Source organism: Paramacrobiotus metropolitanus, unplaced genomic scaffold, assembly GCF_019649055.1.
Source record: "Paramacrobiotus metropolitanus isolate TYO unplaced genomic scaffold, Prichtersi_v1.0 Parri_scaffold0000012, whole genome shotgun sequence".
NCBI lineage: Eukaryota > Metazoa > Tardigrada > Eutardigrada > Parachela > Macrobiotidae > Paramacrobiotus > Paramacrobiotus metropolitanus.
In genome coordinates, this window is record NW_026570232.1 from 771,047 (window position 1) to 791,103 (window position 20,057).

At 39.8% G+C, this 20,057-nt stretch overlaps 2 protein-coding genes and 1 pseudogene across 8 annotated transcripts; 2 read left to right on the forward strand and 1 right to left on the reverse strand.

Moving 5' to 3' along the window:
* Window positions 1-1,718: 1,718 nt before the first annotated feature.
* LOC129583947 (M-phase inducer phosphatase 3-like) lies at window positions 1,719-5,504 on the forward strand. 7 transcript variants are annotated; one of them, XM_055476006.1, is made up of 10 exons: window positions 1,719-2,111; window positions 2,305-2,523; window positions 2,634-2,869; window positions 3,145-3,309; window positions 3,504-3,596; window positions 3,746-3,872; window positions 3,930-3,992; window positions 4,345-4,580; window positions 4,637-4,748; window positions 4,931-5,504. In XM_055476006.1, the coding sequence occupies exons 4-10, from the start codon at window positions 3,185-3,187 to the stop codon at window positions 5,090-5,092; spliced, it is 918 nt and encodes a 305-aa protein (XP_055331981.1). In that variant the 5' UTR covers window positions 1,719-2,111; window positions 2,305-2,523; window positions 2,634-2,869; window positions 3,145-3,184; the 3' UTR covers window positions 5,093-5,504. The 7 variants fall into 7 exon arrangements, with proteins under 7 accessions (XP_055331981.1, XP_055331983.1, XP_055331980.1 ...); XM_055476008.1 differs by having other exon boundaries at window positions 2,305-2,387; XM_055476005.1 differs by having other exon boundaries at window positions 1,719-1,884; window positions 2,035-2,111; window positions 2,305-2,869.
* A 456-nt stretch (window positions 5,505-5,960) lies between these two features.
* LOC129584092 (neprilysin-4-like) lies at window positions 5,961-10,591 on the forward strand (annotated as a pseudogene).
* A 236-nt stretch (window positions 10,592-10,827) lies between these two features.
* LOC129584020 (uncharacterized) lies at window positions 10,828-18,107 on the reverse strand. Its single transcript, XM_055476101.1, has 9 exons — window positions 17,958-18,107; window positions 15,837-16,620; window positions 15,328-15,421; window positions 14,024-14,722; window positions 12,736-13,827; window positions 12,114-12,492; window positions 11,608-11,683; window positions 11,092-11,281; window positions 10,828-11,005 (listed from the first exon to the last, which is right to left on the reverse strand). Exons 2-5 carry the CDS (start codon window positions 16,441-16,443, stop codon window positions 13,707-13,709), a joined length of 1,521 nt encoding a protein of 506 aa, XP_055332076.1. The 5' UTR covers window positions 16,444-16,620; window positions 17,958-18,107; the 3' UTR covers window positions 10,828-11,005; window positions 11,092-11,281; window positions 11,608-11,683; window positions 12,114-12,492; window positions 12,736-13,706.
* Window positions 18,108-20,057: the final 1,950 nt, after the last annotated feature.

Consider the following 20,057-nt stretch of genomic DNA (forward strand, 5'->3'; position numbering starts at 1 on the left):
TATTGCGGCTAGTTTACGGTACCTACTGTTACTGTACTGGCACCCTGCACTTGGGGAAATTTTGTACAGTATGAGCAGCACGGTACTGTAGACAGGTGGATTTAAAGCCGATTGCGTTCAGCCAATAGCCAGCAGTCTGCATGCAGTTGCAAGCCGTGTATGTGACCAGTGAACGCAGTCGTACAACGTACGCGTGGCTGCACAGCAAAAACTTTCTCCGAGTGCAGGGTGTCAGTACAGTATGTTTAAATGTGGTCTTTTTTTCTGATCTGCGTGACTTACTATTTTTAATTTACCGTTAATTTTTCACAAAAGTTCTTTTATTTTGTTAGGTGCTTTGGAGTAGATAACCATTAACGGCTGCTTCGAAAAATTGGGATGCTGTCAGGATATGGTGTCTTCCGTGTTTAACTTTTTTAAATCTTATTAAAAAATCTGAATGTGTAAAGCGATCTATGTCAAATAGCTTTACATTATTTTCGGCTTTTAATCGGTCTTTTGCGTTAACGTAAAACGTGTATGAACCTGCTCTCTAGATGTATGAATGTCAAGAAATGTGTAAACGTTCGTTTTTATGACTTAAAAATTCAAAAAACTGTTCAGCTACGAAAAACAAAAAGTCGCGAATACACAAAGCTGTTTAAATCGAAAAGGCTCGTGACACAGTAGAAGTGCACTAGCGATTAGGCAAGTGCAGCGCAACTGATGCCTCAGTGCAGTGTGCAATTCGTCTGTGCCCGCCACTGATATTGATGCCCGCCTTATCGCACCCGCCAAGGCGGGGGCCCGCCATAAGCACCTGGCCGAGAGAGGCACCACTAGGCTATCGGCGTACAGCAGAATATCGTAAGATATTCTCCGTACAGCCGGCAACCTAACGAACAGAGCCACGCTCTTAACACAGACAACGCCGTATCGATCCATAACTCGGTCAGCCGCCAAAAGTACAGCAGGTGCCGAACTGTAGATCATTACGCCCTGCAACTATGGTGAGTCGCAGCACAAGCACATTGCCCAGTGTCCACTGCCAAAAGCCTACTGGGACGGGCATATAAATTTTGAATTTCTTCCTTTGGCTCTTACACTTAACACTTGAATTTTGCAAATACTGTACTGCTCCAATCGGTTTTTATTTTCTACGTTTATAAGTTTTTTACCATTGCTCAGTGATTGTAAAAAGATTGCGGTGAGTCCGTACGTCCTACACTTGCGAGTGTTGTGAAAAGCTTGTCTTATTTTACTTCTTTTCCAAGATTATCATATTCTAAAAGGTTGACTGAGGAACAAAACATAGTACGGTATTTCCTCCAGGACCAGTCCAGGTATTAGTACAAAGTATTGGTTGCCGGTTGGTCAGAATGAATTCCGCCAGATACGCAAGTAAGTGGCTAAGTGCACGACTGCCTTTTAAGTTTAATGTTAAACTGTTAAATTTTTGGGGGTTGTTGCCTATGGGATTGTTCCACAAACACGACTTTCCGTAAGTGCGACTTTACCGTTTTTTGGGTTTTTTTATTGTTGTACTCTGTAGATGTTGTTCTTTTCATACTAGATTGAAGTAGTAGTAGATTCGTAGACCTTGAATCTTCTGACAATGCAGTGCGCGCACACGTGCTCAAATGCACTCTTGCGCAGTCCAAGTGCAGCGTCCAACTGACAGATTGTAATTTGTGAATAGGAAATTGGGAATATTAAATCGCATTTGCAGGTGCTTTCTTTTATCTTTTGATTCTTCTCTTGCTTCGAATTTCTTCTGGTGATAACTGGGTTAAGGCCTGAGATTCATTATTTGGATTATGCGGTTTGAATCCTTCTTACGGTTAATGCTTTCACTCTATTGATTTGTCGCGACAGAAAAGCTCAGCGACGTTGCAGCGGAGCTCCGTACGTTTTGAGGCAGCCGCATCCTTTGTTCCGTTTGTTCAGCCATTTGGCCTTTGTAGACCTGCAAGTTATCTAATTCTAAACATAAATGACATACAGACTATTATCCTTATGATCTTAATATCTTATCCTGCATTTTGATTGAATCAGGTGGGGTCTGTCGATAACATCGGCTTGTTCGTAACGGTGCATGCGCTTTTGACTCACGAAGTGACCGTCAAGAGAAGGTAAGGATGAAATCATTGAAATTATTTTGAATCATTAAAATGACCGATTTCACTGTCAGTTGTTAGTTGTAAACTGCAAACGTCGAATCATTACCGTAGTATGTTTGGATTATCGAATACTGACTACTGACTAGTAACTAATGCTACAGACGTTTACATATGTTTACAAAATTGCGAAATATTTTTGGTACAGGTTCAGTAATTCTTCTTATTCATTATGATCGGATCGAGGAGAAGTCGTAGTCGTAACGATTCGATATGATTCGCCGTTGGGAGGTTCTCAGCTTTTGTTTTCTTTGTCGACTTTGTGCGCTACTTTCTTGTTCTGATAATCGTGCCAGAGCAGACCAGCGGAGGCATATCAAGTTATCAACCAACGCACCGGCGTTGCTGCGCCCATACAGATTTTCTGGTTTCAGTTTTCACTGTTTCATTTGATTACCGTTGCTGCCGTTGCAGTTTGCTTGTTTATTTCTTTTCCTCATAGTTTTAACGATTTGTTTGTACTTTTTGTTTTATTAGATTCGCCTAGTTTAGCAGTATGAGCGCGAATTTCAAACTGCCAGTATGCAAAGCACAACCAGAAGAAAACTTCCTGACGTTCCACCAAATGGGAGTAATGGATCGGTTTGGTGGACGCACAAGGTTAAAAGTGTTTCATGGTGAGAGAGATGGGGCGACGGACTGGCGGAATCAGTTCGGCCGACCATTCTCGATTTCGGAGAAGAGCATGAGGAGAATAAGGGACCCTCGAAATGGTACGGCAATAATTGTTTACCTAATTTTCGCAGCTTTGTCTGTGTCATCGCTGCAGTCCCGTGTTTGACCGGAGTGTTAACGAAGGCTGGCAGAATATTTGTTTTTGGTTTGGTGGCTTTTGTAAATCTGCTTAGTTGGTTTCATATCACTTTTACCATGTACGAAATTAATACCAACGAAAAAAATTTTTTCCTTGAATGGTTGTTTTTGCTCATGCTTTGTTAAATATCGTTTTTGCATGATTGGTTTACTCACTGGTCAGTATTACTTACAGTGATACAGCAGAGAATCGACGGCCGGAAGTGGATGTGGAAATGGTGGTGACCAAGGAGCAGCTAATCAGCATCGCGAAAAAACCATTGAAAGTATTAAATCAGCTTTCCTTTCCCGTGACGAAAGCCAGCCTGGGCCCAGCTGGACATAAACCGCTTACGATTGGGTAAATCGCACTGATTTCTGAATTAACCAGGAGTCTTCAGTTTTGAAAAGTCTCCGTAGTGTTAAACTGTTTTATTTATTCTTCTTCAGTCTTTTATCGTTGTACTTGTTTAATTAATACGAATTATATGATCGCATAAAGCATTCAGACAGTTTTAACTTCACAGTGTGAAAATTTTTTTGTCATGTTAATAGTGGCGCCTCAAGACATAAACGAGACGCCGGCGGACACTGCGTTTCTGAAGCCTTCCTCAGTTTGAAATTTGACGACTCTGCTTTGGAAGGAATGTAAGTGAGCTTGTGGAGTTTATCGTATTGCATTTGTGATCTTTACAAAGCTCGATAGGAAGCGATTCCTTGTATTTACCAGTGTAAACACCACCTAACCATAAGACAATTTTGAGGCAATCCGTGTTATTGTGTTCCTTCATATGTAGAGAACCACCTCGAAAAAGGCAGCACTTGGCATCCGTTGGGAATGCCGACGAAAATGTTGCATTGTCACCCGTGGTTTTCTCAGTTGGACCGCCCGCGAAAACGAATATTATTGGAGACCACTCCCGGGTAAATTAATGTTTTCATAAAGATATGTATCTCCGATTTCGCATTTTGTTCTTGCAGCCGCATCTTCTCCCAACGGTCAGCAGTCGTCACTGCGGACTGAAATGCATTACCGCCGATGCCGTAAGTTTTTACAGCTATCCGAAACCATTGTAGTACTGTCACAATTTTTTAGTAGGAATAACTGCTGTTGTAATGTAATTGATACAGCGTAATTAAGGATAAACAGCAGATATACTGATTGGAATTCTTGCGATAGGTAAATATTTGTTTATTAATTATTTAGTTGTCTAACCGTCGCGGCATACACGCGCGAATATTTTACTGTATACTGAATTTGACGCGGATAAGTTGACCGAGTATCGTTTTGTGTTTCTTATTGTGCATGAGCCATATTGATGATTGTTTTTATTTTGTACAGAGTAGATGCGAAATTGTAATTTGTAGCTGCCATTGATGTTATTTGGTTTCGTAGCTTAAACGCATGATTTTAAATAAATTTGCCCCGGATGATATTGAGCGGTTTTGGATTGTGGACTGCCGGTATCCGTACGAGTATGCTGCTGGCCATATCCGAACGGCTGTCAATGCCTACCACCGCGAGGATCTCGTTAAACAGTTCTTTCAGCAGCCTTACGTCCGTCAGAATCCCCTGAAACGGATTATCGTGGTATTCCATTGTGAATTCTCGGCGGAAAGGGGGCCTTTACTGTAAAGAGCGCGGCTGTTCGTTGTATTTCGCGTTGGTAACTTTGATTTTACTGCAGGGCGAGGTATATGCGGAATGAAGATCGAAAGTTGCATCAATATCCATACCTTGCGTATCCGGAAATTTACCTCTTGGAAGGTGGATACAAAAAGTTTTTCGAATGTGCCAAGGTAGACATGCAAGAAGATGTTTCGGCATTTAGCCATTAACAAGTTGTTAGTGAAATTTCGGTGGGAAATATTATGGAAAAACGTTAAATTAATTGCGGCGTTGAATTTATAGTGCAGAAGTTTTTTTTTATTTTGCTTTAAAGTGACTGCATCTCACTTGTCAGGAGTTTTACCATTTTCAGGATCTTTGTGAGCCTCCATTTTATACTCCAATGCGTGCGGTGCAGCATCAGTCAGAGTTCATTCATTTCAAAACAAAAGCCAAGTCTTTCCATGATTTCACCGTAATGAGCAGTCGATCAACACGGTCCGGTAATATGTTCGACATCCAGTCGAAGCAGTAAAGATACTGTGCTAAATCTAAGTCCAAGCTGTTTGAGCGGTTATACTTTGTTGTTGTAACTTGTACGCGTACTTTGTCTGAATTCCGTTGCACAAGTACAGAAGCTATCAGTTAGCGTTAATTTTGTGTCGTTTGCTGATGAAAGAGTGTTAAGCGCGTACTGTTTTCAGTATTTTTATATCTGATTTTGTTTATCCTGATAGTGAGTGTTATTATTTTTTATTATGGTGTGCCGTAAAGAATGTGACCGTCGGATCTTATTACTTTTTGTGTAGAAGTCTGCTTTTTGTGCTTATGAAAGATGTACACACCATGGGTTTTGAGCCTTTGTATTTTTTACGATGTTTACTCTCATTTGCATTGATCTTGACGGTTTAACCAAATTAAAACCAGTATTTGGTGCATTTAAAGGAATCTTTTCCGAAATGAACCATTAGCTACACAACTTGAAAATCATCACTACTTACGTATAATTTATATTTATCATTTCGTGAAAATAATATAAAGTGTTATCGTTAACCGCGTAATTTCCGTACTGTGTGACCATTTGCCACCCCAGTTATGCGTTTTTTTATCAGGTGTTCAACCAGTCGCAGAGAAAAGTAATCAGTGTAAACTGACTGCGAAATTTTCGGAGCGACATTCTAAAATTCGACTTGGTTTAATGGAAAATAGAATTTCGCTGGAATGTTTAAAATAAACAACGATTTTGGGTGCCACGGAAAAATCAAAAATGAGTTCAGTAGGTTAGGAAGGTAAATCGTTCGAGAGCGGAAGTGAAGATATAATCGCTGAGATAAGCGGATTGTTTTTCCGATACGGAATTACTGTTGTAGAATTACTACAGTGTAGAGTGTTAAGGGAAGCGCAAGTGTTTCATTTCCAGCACACGTTAGCGTACGTTTTATCACGATGAGGTTTTACTGAAGCCGATTAAAATTCTCTGCGGCAAACGGTCAAAAAATTATCATGCAAAAGGTTATGACTTGGAATTCGCGATTTGTACATACTGGCGATGCGTAATACATTGACACTTGATCGATGCCGGTGTGTTGAATCTACACACCGGAAACTCGTTCTTTGCCATCGTTGCGGAAGAAGATTAGACTCGAGAGATTTTTGTCGAGTGCAGATACTCAGATTAAATGACCGTTGTTGTTTTGGTCAGTTTCCCCGTGTTGAAATTTCCGAAACTGTCTTTGCCGATGCTTAAAGAGTGCACCGTTTTCCGGAAATGGAATTAGTTCGGATTTACATTTTATCTTGTTCAGCGCAGTAATATTAATTTTTTTTGCTTTTTCAAAGAATTTATTCAACAGTAACGTGTGTAACTTATTACGTTACTGACTGGGTTAATCTTTGATAATTCGCTGTTGGGATATTTAGCCATTGTTACTTGTTTGAGTCTAGTCTTTCATAACTATGAAGGAGAAATGGCTATTTATCGTCGCTAGCAGTTGGATTCTTTGACAATTAGGTTAGCAAAGTGCAGATGTATCGTTTATTCACACATATTTCTGATGGATTATTTTATATAGACAAATTTTTAGATATAAGTCAGAAAATGCGTAAACTGCGTGCACTTTCTAATGTTGCGTGGTTAACAAAGTGGTTTTATGTGACTGAAATATCTAACTTGTTTGAAATACGTACTCTGTACTCCAGTTCCATGCTGAATCTGCGTATTCCGTTCTTTGCAGGTATCCTGCCCGTGATCCTTGCTGAGTTTTCTTTTGAAATAAACCCGCGACTGTTAATCCATGTTAATTTCACCAACAAATTCCAAACGCAATGTGATAATGACAATGACAACGTTAACTGCACAAGTATCGGTAAGCTCTCCATAATTGTACGAAGTATGTCATTATTAGTAACAATTTTTATGACCGATCTGTATCAGCTTCGAGCATAACATTATGCTGTAACAGTATTATTTTATGTGATGGGTTGATTAGTACATTCTATCTATATACGAGTACATCGAATCCGATCTGATACCGCTTTACTCGATTTCCTGCAATATGTACTTCTGTGCATGTGGCAAATATGTAACGAAATTAGTAAGTGCTAAAGATTTGTTAAATTTTGCTGCTGATACCGAAAATCGGCACAACATGTGTACGAGCATCGCGTTTTACCATTTCTTATTGTTAGGTGCATTTTTTTCATTTCTGAAGTTTTGTTTTATTAAGCTGTAAAAGGTGTGATTATGTTGGGCATTTTTTAAAGCGCGTTATTGCATTTGCGGCATATGTCATTAAACCGTGAACGACCTTTTTGATACAGTGCCGGAGAAAGCATTAATACCTTCGGGTGACGGGAACACGATAGCGCCGACAATAAAAATTTGTCAAACAGAGAGGTGCCACGAACTGGGTATGTTCGTTGTGCGAATACATAAAATCATATACGAGAACTCGACAATTTTGACGAGCTTTTCACCGGTAGCATCATCCATGAAGATGGCCATGAACTTCTCCGTTGATCCGTGTGATAATTTCTACGAATATGCCTGCGGCAACTGGAGCACTTATAATCCAATTCCAGGTATTTTTCAGATGATAGCTGTCGTATTATAATTTCGTGTTTGACAGTTTGACAAATATCCTTTCATTATCTAATGCGCACACCGTCTGCTTAAAATTTCATTTGTGTGCCAATTGCAACTTTTAATATTATATATTTTCCGCAACTGCACGATTTCTTATGCGTTCCAAAGTTTACCGTGGTTAATTTAACTTATCATTACGCTGTATAGTTACTCATGGGAAGATTTTTATACAAAGTTATGTATACTTTTGGGAAGTATAGTTATGTATACTTTTATTAACTATTTTTTATAAACTATATCTATATTTGGTACAAAAAGAGCTTGCGGAAAACTGTGATGTTTAAATACGTCATCGAGCACGTGGTATGCAATTTCGCCGCATGCCAACTAAAATGCTTGTCTCTGATTGCAGATGATCAGGGAAGCTGGGATACTTTCCATGTGGTATGCGGTTCACCAGCATACGAGTAAATTTTATCTTAATTGTGAATTGTGCTTGTTTTTTTAAGGTTACGGAAAAAGTAACTTAAGGGTGAGATAGTTTAATTACCGTTAGAAGCAACTTAAGGGTGAGATATTTTAATTACCGTATGTGCATGCTTACAGAATCCAGTAAGAGACTAACATTGTAAGAGTGCAGCAATTAACGCAAAATTATGCATAAATCATAAATATTACTGCAGTTCCGGTTTTGCAGAAATCCTTGAACGCGAAGATGTAAGCGACCTTTCCACCTCTAGGCAAAAGGCGCGAACGTTTTACAAAGCCCGGTAATAACATGAGCAATAAGCGGCATAAACTACATAGTCAATAAGTTATACATATTTATTAACCAACTACAAAGCGTCCTCTATACTTGGCAGCATACTTAATCCGATCCGAAATACTGCTGTATAGTTTTGTTTTGTTTTAGTTATTAATTTATTTACACTATGTGCTGTTGATTCAGTGTACCAAGCAAGCATAACCATTAACCAATGTTGTAGAATCGTGAGCGAAGTGTGGAAGTTTTGCTGTATTGCATAATTCACTGCAGACATGAATTAATTTCTGTACAAAGACTACAATAGCGAATTAGCGAAAAAAGGGTATAATGTCTGCAAGAATTAAATCAGCAGGGTAATACACTAGATACATTTAGTTCGTGAATACACTAACCAGATTTTTATATCCAAATTTACGTAGAGTAACGTTTGCGTTTAATGTTTTTCGTTACGAGTAATGTTTCTACAGATCGCATGGACAGCCTCGGGCCTTGGCCGTTACTGCAGCTGCTGCGCAGTGTGTTGGGCGAGTGGCCGGTGTTGGCTAAACAGTGGGATGCCGGCGGTTTTCACTGGTTGAATGCCATTAAGAAAACGAAAAAACTGGGATTGGGTCTGTTTCTGGAATGGGCCAGCTCGTCCGACCCGGAAAATCCCAAGAAGAATATCGTTCATTTTGTGGAAGCCAGTCTGGGGTTGAACACGCGGAAACTGTACTTTGCAACGCCAACGGGAATACATTCGCGATGCGTACAAGGGCTTCATTCGCAACCTCATGGTGATGCTCAACGATGAATCGGGATTTATTGCACCGGATAAAGCGGCACTTATTCAAGCGGATGCCGATGCGGTGTACGAATTCGAAGTTCTGCTTGCGGGGGTAAAAACAATACGTACATATGCAATCTAATGTATATATTTAAGATTTTCGAACCATTTTTAAATTAGAACTTGATTTGTTTGTGTGAGACATACTGAAATATTTTTGTGACTTTTTAATAGTGCGTAACGGTAAATGGATATTGTGGTATTACAGAAATGCTAAAAACTGGTTCGTTGTATAGCTTTCAGGGACGGAAGAAGAGCGTCGCAATTTATCCTTGTCGTTGAACAAGATGACCCTAGAGAAGTTCCGTGAAAAATGCCAGATCAGCACGATGACCTTACAGCAGCTAATGGATTATATGGTGGAAATAATGCCCAATTCCACGCTGAAGGAGTTGGTCACGCCGAGAATGTTATCAACATGGCCAGTCCGAATTATTTTGTGAAACTACATAGTGTTTTGGCCACATATTCCCGTGAGCCACAAAAACAGCGTGTGCTAGCCAATTACATCGGCTGGCGATTGACGATGGATTTTTCCGCCAAACTAACGAATCGAAGAAATTGCGCGACGTTTCTGACGCATTTGGACGAGTGCTGGATGGGTCGAAGAAGGAGCCGGAACGCTGGAAGATCTGCTCGGGAAAGGTCAACGCGGTAATGAACACGGCGGTCGGGTCACTCTACGTTAAGAACTACTTTGACCAATCCAGCAAATGTAAGGTTAGATTAGTGGATTTTGTACAAAATGTACATTGATGTTTATATACGTGTATCCATGATGCTGTATTATGTTATACTGTATATAGTATAAAATTAATGTATGTATGATTACTATGTGTATGAATTATTTATACATATTTTCTGTACATTGTTATTAATTTGTGAGCACAGTGAAATTTCAGGCACCTTGCAGATTCGGTTGTTAATAAAAGATTTGCGAGCCTCTTTTGGCGCGGTGTTGAAGAAAGCTGACTGGACGGATGAATTAACACAACAGCGGGCACCTGATTTAAGTTATAAGCTATGCACGAAGACATCGGATACCGGGATTACATAATGGACGACATTCCAAGTCTGGACAAGGAATACGAGCGCGAACGATGGCTATCTTTGTGCAACAAGTAATTTTAAGACAATCAATCTCAATGCCATTATTGTGTTCCTTCTCCTGTAACGAAGCACATCGAAAAAGACTGCACTTGGCATCCGTTGAGAATGCCGGCGAATCTGTTGCATTGTCGCCCGTGGTTTTTTCGGTTGGGTCACCCGCGAAAACGGTTTTTACTGGAGACTACTCTCGGGTAATTTAAAATTTTCACAAAGGTATTAAAAGTGTCTTATTACAGCTTATAGTTATTGTTAACAAGGCTTTCGATAATGCTACGCCGGTATGTACTACAGTCTACAAGATGTAACAGATACTGGAGCAGTCCCGAATACGACCGTTTACTTGGCGGAATCGTAATGGTTAATGGATTATACCGTATTTGTTTATATCGAGGTACTAGGTAGTTGGAAAAGCTGCAATTACTCAACAATTATTTCAACAAGTGCATATCTGTACACCGAAGGTTGCTGTATCGGTAGTCTGTCTCAGATCATTTCGCAATTTTATTTTTCTTTGTCCTGACTACGAGCATTCAAGCAGCGCGGAAGCCACAATTGAACATGAAACAGAAATACAGAAATCGGTGGTACATCTCGTTCCTTTCCGGGATCCTACAGTCAGTAGATAACCTGCATTTTTTGGATTTTGACTCCCGGCACAAATCTGCAAAGTGACAAAGCAAAACTACTTATGGTAAATGACAAGTAATAGCTCACTTCAAAATGCAGATTGCTCATTCGCAAACTTACGCGGTGTGCTCCACATGCTGCTCGTATTCGGCCAGGGATGTGCAAAACAGGATGACATGCTGCGGAGCATCCCATACGAATCTTTGATAAAAATAATCTGCCAGCTGTCCCCCGTTAATGTGGGTCAAAAAGTCGAAAGCTGCATTAATGCCGCTGAACGCGTTGTTGTTGGCCATGGCCAGGATTTCGGCTGCAAAAGGATTTAAAAATTTGTTCATGATTTCGTAATCAGTTCAAACCGCTAATATACTGCAATTAACGGATGTTTTGTTCAAGCAAAGCACAGCAAAATTTCGCAATGTACGCGAGATACATGATAAATCTTACTACAGTTTCTGAAAAACAAGCAGTACTGACAGTCTAATACCAAGTTTATAGCAACCAAGGAGACCATCGTTGCGGCTATGAAATAAAACAGGAACCAGCTTGACCACCATAAAAATCAATTAACACTTACCACAATGAAAACTTATGCGTAATGTGTCACGCAAATATCTATATGATGCCATGACTCACCATTATGTATCAAGAAGTGGACTTCACGTCCAGGAAGATTTTGATTTCCCTGAGGCACGGGCACTGACATTTTAATCTAAAAAGAGAACATTATCAGCTGTTATCCCAGCATCAAGAAGGTCATGGTAAGCAATCTGCAATCACGAAAATTAAGAAACAAGAACTAATAAACAGCGGAACCGAAAACTTGCTCAGTACTTGATCCAGACTGCTGAAACTTCGGCGTTACTTCGCCTTTTATTGTCATCGATATAGCACTCAATCTTTATTATTTTTCGATCGCTATGGCGCAGTTCTGACCTACAATTTTCTGACAATAACAACGAGATCAGTTTTCGAATAAAAACAACCCGGATAGGTTTCAAAACTCGAGGAACCCAAAACTCGAAGCTAAAGGAAATTCACCAAAAGGATTAATGTAAGTTAGTCTGCTGGTAAAAATTTACCAAGGGTCGTTCGTAAAAGGCGTAAACAGTCCGAGAACAGAAGCGAGAACTCGAACTTACGTCTAAAGAAGAAAACGGGAAAAGGACGGAACGAGGAATAAGAGCTTCCAACGGCAGAATAAAGGTCTAATAAGAAATGAAAATTTGTCAAGCTGAAATGCAAAGATCAAAATTTCAAATGGAGATCTCACTCACCTCATGGTCAGCAACCTGACATCACGCTTAAACCGGTGTTCAGGCTGAAGTAATGGAAGCAAGCCCCACCTCAATAGCGGTTCACATTGCGACACAAATTCTTTATGTGTAGCCTTACGTACTGTACCTGACCATATCATGCGCTTGCGGTCAGTTGCCGATACCGGTAAGCACGTACTTACCTATTTTAATTCACTTCCAGTAACCTTCCAGGTCTGGTTCTGGGCATTTTGTTCCGCGTCATCTAGGAAGGTTTAAAGCATAAAAAGCTTGCTATCAACAACAAAGGCCTACTGGTAGCCATATCGAATCAAAAACGAGCCATATTTGTTGCTTTTTACGATTATATTAATGTAGCACTTGTCTGAGGGTTGATTTAACTTTCCAAAAATTGGTTTTTATTCAGATCGGCGGTACAAGTCACAACGTTCTATCAAATTAAAATAAAGAAGTACTAAAGTAGCAAAATTTAGTAAAGGATCAATACCTCTTTTTTAATGCAATCGCCGTATCAGTAGACATAGGTAGTCGCAGTCTCACACATCTGAGAAAACTGTCTTGATGCCCGTTTGGATGCAAACTCCATTAACGAAGAACCGACTTTTGTTCCAGTATACTCATTTTAGTTTTGAACGTTCAATATGCAGCAGCCACAGAAAACTTGAAGATTATTGTAAACACTGTACTACTTTGTAGTACATATATAAAAACTGCAATGCAGGTTGCAAGGTCTAAAGTTGTCCAAATTCTGCTTACTTTTCAACCTTCATATTTTCCAGATTATGCTTTGCATGACTTTTTGTAGACAAAACTTCACTATTTATTTGTTTTTTAAACTAATTTTATTTAATTTAATTTTAAATTTCACGTAGTGTACCGGCGCTCGCAATCGTTGTTATCTTGGCGGCTATTGCCCATTAAAGAGGCATTTTATTTAATTAAAAGGAGCACCTGCAAAGGTAAACATATATATCTATATATCTACGCCTGCTATGCGTACAGTACGTTAACTAAAAACATTCGAACATGCTGCCTGCACGTAGACAATTCAGGCAAATTTACCGCATCAAAAACTGTTTGAAATTCTATTACAGGTACTAATAAAAAACAAAGAAATAGTTCTAAAAACAAATAACATCGCGCATACCAAGACTATGCCACTGCACTTACTAGCTACATGAGTTGACTGAATATCTATTGTATATAGATATTAAGAAAATCGATCTAGGCACTGTACATGTACAACCCCGGTCCCCAACGGTACCGCAATAATTTATTATTATTACTTAAATAATGAAACTTATCTAATGAAACAGCAAAATCGGTAGGTCGTTAATTTGAGTTGGAGCTGCAGTGTACAGTACTCGCACTCGTAGCTGTTCCCCAGCAGCATGAGTGCTTGTTATTGTAATTTGTGCAAGGGTCTGTCAATGCCGGTCTGATACAATAAAATGCGTATTACAGGTAATGCGATCCAACCCAGCGCAAAACGATGTTATTTAAAGGGATACCAGAAATGTCTCTCAAGTCCAGGTTGTCCCAAAATGCGCCAGTACTTCCAAACCCTTTGAAATCCAAGCTGGAAAAATATGTGCTGGCTCAATAACTTTTGAATATTATTGTACAGCTCTTAAAAACTTCGATTATGCAGAAGATAAAATATGTGCTTGCTAAATATAAGAAAACATTCCACAAATTTTCAAAGCACTAATTATAATGTACGTGTTGAGAAAAGCGTCGATAGTTCTGCCGGTTTTACTGAACATGTCACCTACGCTTTCAACATTCTCCTGAATCCCGCCCAACCCTCTGGATAGGGCACGGTGCTGAGCCAGCCAGCGTGGACAGTTTTGAATAAATCTTTTACATCCGCACACTCGACCACAGGAGGACAGTGAGATTCTAGCATAGCCAAGAAATGCAGCACGACATCTTGGGGATCGGCAGAACAATCAAACTTCATTAATGGAATCACTGCCAAATAACACCGCTTGACTGGACTCGAAATACTGTAGCAGGCAGGTGGCGTAGGACGGTTGCCGACAAATCCGATATGGCTGAACAGGGAATGCGTATAAGCCCAGTTAACTGCTACAAAACGCCGGCAGTATGGCAGTAAAACGGGAAAATGCAAAAATTCATTCCACGACGCTGCGGCGTCTTCCAGAGTCTCTGGTATAACGCCACCAGCGATCCTGCAATTTTTCAGCAAGATTAGGCTTAACTTTAATCCCTTGCGTCGCAGTATGAAGGAGATCAGCTGCATCATGATCCGGCCTTCTAAACGATGGCTGAGGTTGTCACAAGCTAAGCCCTTTATGTTTTTCTTAATCACTCGATTTAGTAGGAATACAACGTAATAAATTTCCGTGTCCATGTAAGTTGTCGGCTCCTTGCTGATAGTGCTGAAATCAATGCGAATGTGGACAGATGCCAGAGAACACGTTAATATCTTCTTCCAAGAGGAGGCCACACTAATAAAATATTGTACTTAAACAATGTCCTAAGATCAGTAAGATGCGTGCAATCCTGCATCCCGATATTACTCTGTACATATCTCAGATATCTGTATATGCCCCATTACCAGAATTCAGGTAAAGCAAATTAACGTAAATGTGTACATCAGTACATGTAGTTTACAGTTAGTATTGTAAGTGACTGCATGCAATATGGATTAAACTGCACAAAACCCATCGTCAGTTGATTGCAGTCCCTAAGCGTTGCTTTTTTGAATGAAAAGGTTAAGACAGAGTCTGGCCAATCTAGGGCGACAAATTATTAAAAAATTTTATTTATTTATATTCTGCTTACCCTTTTAACTATAAATATTTTACAAGATTTTTAAAAGTAGTCGAACTTACGTTCTTAAGATTGTGCATTCGCGACTAACAATATTTTGAACATAAAAACTCGCTGCAGTTCGAGAAACGGGTTGGAAAGTAGAGAATCGGTTACTTGTTAGGACGGTGGTCATATTGCACGTACATACAAGTACATGGCATTACATGCAATACGTAGGAGGAAGTACAAATTGCTCGTATAATAATATTATGATATGCTTGTACACCTAAAAACATACCGTCTGGCGGAAGTCCGAGAATGCATATCCAAATAAAGCAGGGATTCTGATAAAACGTGCCAAGGAAGGGTGATAAAGGAGATTTTCTCTGCATCTACAACAAAATGTCAAGATCTTGTAGATTTATTAATTACAAGCAAGTATTCGTACACCAAATTCGTAAAAATGTACAGGAATGCGCTTTTTGTACATTCCTAAACACTTTTTTATTGCATTTTGTAGCCGGCAGTATGTGCACTATGCTGAATTACTGATACTGTACTGAAAATAAAGTTTATAACAAAATTTAATATCGGCAGCCTGATCCGCAAGCCAAAATGTCAGTATTATTGTACTGATTCGACACAAGCGTCACAGACGCACAGCCTATTTTTGTAGACATACGTACATTCATAAGAAAAGCCGTTATTCTAACATTCTAGAGATTTATTGTACTCTGTACAATAATGACTGTATACTGTGGATGAATAACTTGCTCTGAGAAATTTCTGTTACTGCATTGCACATACCTGTTACAAATGGACTGCTCCGTGCGATTTCTGCGTTTGCCGGTTTGTCGTTATACCCGAAATACCGCATTTCCAACGCAGACCGAAGTTTGTTGGCCGATGACGGAGCAAAGACGCCAGTAGCGTCTTTGATCGGGTCATCCAAAAGGAAGATATGAAAAAATATGAAAATCATCGAACCTTTCTCAAACCTAACAAAAACGCGGTCAGCGTTCGTTAGAGAAGTGTCCCATAGGTGGAACGCCACATCGATGGCTCTCCGAATTCTGTGTTCGTCAATAGCACCACTGATGACGCTGGTCTCATCCAGATTAACTACATGCTTGAAAGGCAAGCCGCTATATAACTGTGGGCGCTGAAAAAACGATGCGTCCTGCCCTTGAACTGGTAATCGTCCAACCACCTGCCACGGATGCACGATTTCATCCTGCCATCCAATATCGTCGCCATTTTCAGTAGGATTTATGAACACGTATGTCGGATTAAGAAAGTCATAGTCTCGATAAGAGCCATGAAAGGTCACAACCTTTGCCGAACGGAATACATAGGGACCGTCTTCTTCTTCCCGTTTGGCAACGTATACATCTGCGATTCCCTCGGAATCCATACCTCGGAAACGTCTGTGGTACCAAACATACCGGGTGTGTATCCACGAAGGTGGAATTTTAGCGCAGTCCAGGTCGATGAACACCTGATCACCATCGATGTCTTGTAGGTAACCCAAGTACCATAAACCTTCTGCTTCCTCGCTCAGATTAACCAACACAGTGTTTGCCACATTGGCCTGCAACGGACAGCGTTTTGGTCGTGAAAAATAATTGCAACCGGCTGACATTTCAGAAGGTTTCCTGTAAACATATGCTTACAATAATGTAATTTGTAGGTTGTATGAATTGTGTACGGTATGGGCAATTGGGCATAGAGCATTAATTTTATGGAATTCTATGCAAATAGAGAATTACATCTGCATAACAATTGTACTTATTATAACGCAACTTGATTACAGTATTATTACTATTTTTTACTGACTTGATTAAAGTATAATTAGCTTCTCGCCACATTGTTCGTCGCTGACAGATAAAAAAGTAAAAAATCGTATGTTATTCAAAAGCTTGCTTTAAGTAATTACGACCTTTTGTGGAAAACCAATAGCAATAAACAATAAGTACAGTACGTAATCAACTGCAGATCATGAAATCAACTCGCAGGCTGGCAGGAAAAAAATTCATCGTGCTACTTGGATTAAAATACATAATCACAAAAGTGTGTTTTGCCTGGGATCTCCATATTACATACTGCAGGTTTAATGGATTCTTATTAGACTACTAATCAAGTTGTTCTTGATGCGAAATTTATCCACCGGTTCTCTGTACTGCATTCATATTTTGCTTCGTGTGATATGCTTAAAAATAAAAATAGGATCCAATGACCAATCTACGAGGGTACCTAATCAAGTAATGTCGTTCGCATATAAGTTATGAAATAAAAAATATGAAATCATTTTTAAAAAATAGGGCATTCATAACTGTATCAGTAGGCTGATGGCCGAGTCAATGCCCCCTCTCGGTGGCAGTCAGCATGAGTCAGAGCAACCCTAACTCACATAAAATTTAATTACCAATTAAAAACTGGCGCACATTATCGTAACATGGGTTTTGCACTATTTTACATAAAAAATTCCTGTAGAAGTGGGACCCAACCCATTGACTTTTTGACGCGCCGCTTGTGTTTATGGATGAGGGTCGTTCTTTATAAACTCGTAAGCAAAGTGCTTCTCGTCTCCGTTCTGAAAATTTGACGTGGGACAACAGGAGGTGGTCGGAACAGTCTACTTTTGGAGGAGCCAAAACTTGAGCGCCATTGTAAAGCGTCTGGTTAAAAGCCATCCCCGATTAAATTTATTAGGTAGACAGCTAATCAAGCACAGATTATTGAGGCAACTCCGAAATCCTTTCTACTCATCTACCTGATTTTCCGCAGTGTGGCGTACCTTCGGGTACCTCTTTTGCTGACTTATGGTGGTACGCTTTCTTCAGTTTAACTCCTCAAAGAATAGCCAAGTTACTATAAAGTAGCCATCGGTATAACATCTACAACCACGAAAGATTCTGGTTTTCATACCGCGATGCATGATGGAAGCTGCAGAAGAGGACAAGGTTCTGATACTGCTGTGCAAAGCCTTGAATCGGGGAACACTCCGCAGAACGTTTTTGCTTCTTTACAGCGTAATAACGATTTTTGTAACAAAATATTTTTATGCCGTGAAACTATTATTATCTATGTATAATAATCTGCAAATATTTTGGAAACTTTCTTTGAGAAAATTCAAAAAAAAGGGGACGGAAGGTGATTTACCGGTGCAATTTGGCATAACGACGGACCAAGACCGTTGCTTCTAAATACTAAAAAATTTATGCTGATAAGCCCGATGTATAGATACTTCCGTAAATAAAATTAATAATTACCTTAGACTTGCGCAGTTTAAAAAAATTTCCAGATCTAAACGATTTTCTGCAAGGTAATTAATTAACGAACGAAAGACTAACTCGAAGAAAATTTTGATGATGCCATCACTTAATAATTTTGTAACTTTTTTGCATCAACATTTCCAATCGGGACACAGATGCAATCTATGTGTAGAGAGTGTATGAACAGTTTTTTGAAAATGTTGGATTAATTGTATGAATCTAGGAATAAATAAAAAATATACGACATGACTTGATTAAGCACCCTCGTAATCTGATAGGTCGATAGGGAAAACCGCCTAGCAAACGGCACGCAGCAGATGTAATAATTTATGTTCGACCAGACATGAAGTCCTTTTTCGGTTGTCTGCTCTTGTGCCGTAATAATAACAAGCAGGACGCGCGGCGCTTACGCGCCGCGCTGACGCGGCCCACGGTTTCAAACGGCTTAAAAGTGTAGGTACCGCACGCGTGGCCTTCGGAGACCAAAAGGCCTTTGGTGACCAAAGGCTTAATAAGGCGGGTACCGCACGCGTGGCCTTCGGTGACTTAAGACTTAAAAGGCCTTCGGTAATCAAAGGCTTAAAAACCTTCGGTGACCAAAGACTTAATAAGGCGGCACCGCACACGTGGCCTTCGGTGACCAAAGGCCTAATAAGACGGGTACCGCACGCGTGGCCTTCGGTTACCAAAGGCTTTAAATGGTGGATCCCGCACACGCACCTTTTGGTTTCAAAAGACGTAAGTCAATCACTAAGTAGGATTGACCGCGTGGCCTCCAGGTTATAAAAAGCTGGAAGGCGTCAAAGCGGGTTCTTAAGGTTTCGTTAGCTTAGTAAGTACTAAAACTAAAGGTGTAATCTGGATGATCTGAATATTTGGACTGATCATCGTACGGGTGCTAAGAATTTGAAATCTTAGTACTAATGCTAAAGGGAGGATCTGGCTGATCTGGCTATCCATGCAATCTCGTACAGGTGCTTAAGCTTTGGATGGTTCTGGATGATTCGGTAGTTCAGGCTAATCTGGTAGTTTAGACTGATTGGGCAGTTCTGGCTGATCTGGTAGTTCTGGCTGATATGGCTGTCCTGGCTGATCTGGTAGTTCTGGTCCTTCTGAATGATTCGGTAGTTAAGGCTGATCTGGCTGTTTTGGCAGATTGGTAGATTTTGCTAATTATGAAAATTTGCTACGGTGCAAAGGTTTCAAAAGCTTAGAAAGGACAATTGCAAACTATTAAAGAAATAGGTATGTATCAAAAGCTGGAAAGCTCAAAAGCCGTAAGGCGGGTTCTGGCCAATCAGGAAGATTTGGAGGCGGGAGTGTGACGCACAGACAGCTCTGCTTTAATTAAATGATAATTATGTAATATGTATTGTAGTATTGTACTATGTAGTACGTACATATATTGTTAATCGATCAGTATTTTAAGCTTATTGGTGCGAAATACCTATTAATCTGCAGTGTTTTTGTCTTCAGGCTGACAACAACATTGCATAGAAATTTTGAAGTACTGACAGCTACAGATAATGCAGTCATAGATCTGGGCACTGGGAGTTGCGATCACAGAAATAACGTGGACTTGCAGTAATTAGTAACTGTTAAATTATAGGTATATTTATATAATCTATACACATAATGAGCATTTGTAGTCTCAGGCTGAGAATATATCTTTATAATCTATGTGTACTGTACATCCGTTTTTGTGATCGCAAACATTTTCTAATTTGCACCTTCCAAAAACCTAAGTAAGAAA

Bases quoted from the DNA above. Each gene is read 5' to 3' on its own strand.
- LOC129583947 (XM_055476003.1), top strand. From the start codon at position 3,185: ATGGTGGTGACCAAGGAGCAGCTAATCAGCATCGCGAAAAAACCATTG. The intron at 3,310-3,503 runs GTAAATCGCACT...TCATGTTAATAG, and splicing joins CATAAACCGCTTACGATTGG to TGGCGCCTCAAGACATAAAC. The intron at 4,581-4,636 runs GTAAAGAGCGCG...ATTTTACTGCAG, and splicing joins GCGGAAAGGGGGCCTTTACT to GGCGAGGTATATGCGGAATG.
- LOC129584020 (XM_055476101.1), bottom strand. From the start codon at position 16,443: ATGGATTCCGAGGGAATCGCAGATGTATACGTTGCCAAACGGGAAGAA. The intron at 14,723-15,327 runs GTATGTTTTTAG...ATATTTTATTAG, and splicing joins TCTCGGACTTCCGCCAGACG to TGTGGCCTCCTCTTGGAAGA. The intron at 13,828-14,023 runs GTAGGTGACATG...ATATTTTTCCAG, and splicing joins TTCAGGAGAATGTTGAAAGC to CTTGGATTTCAAAGGGTTTG.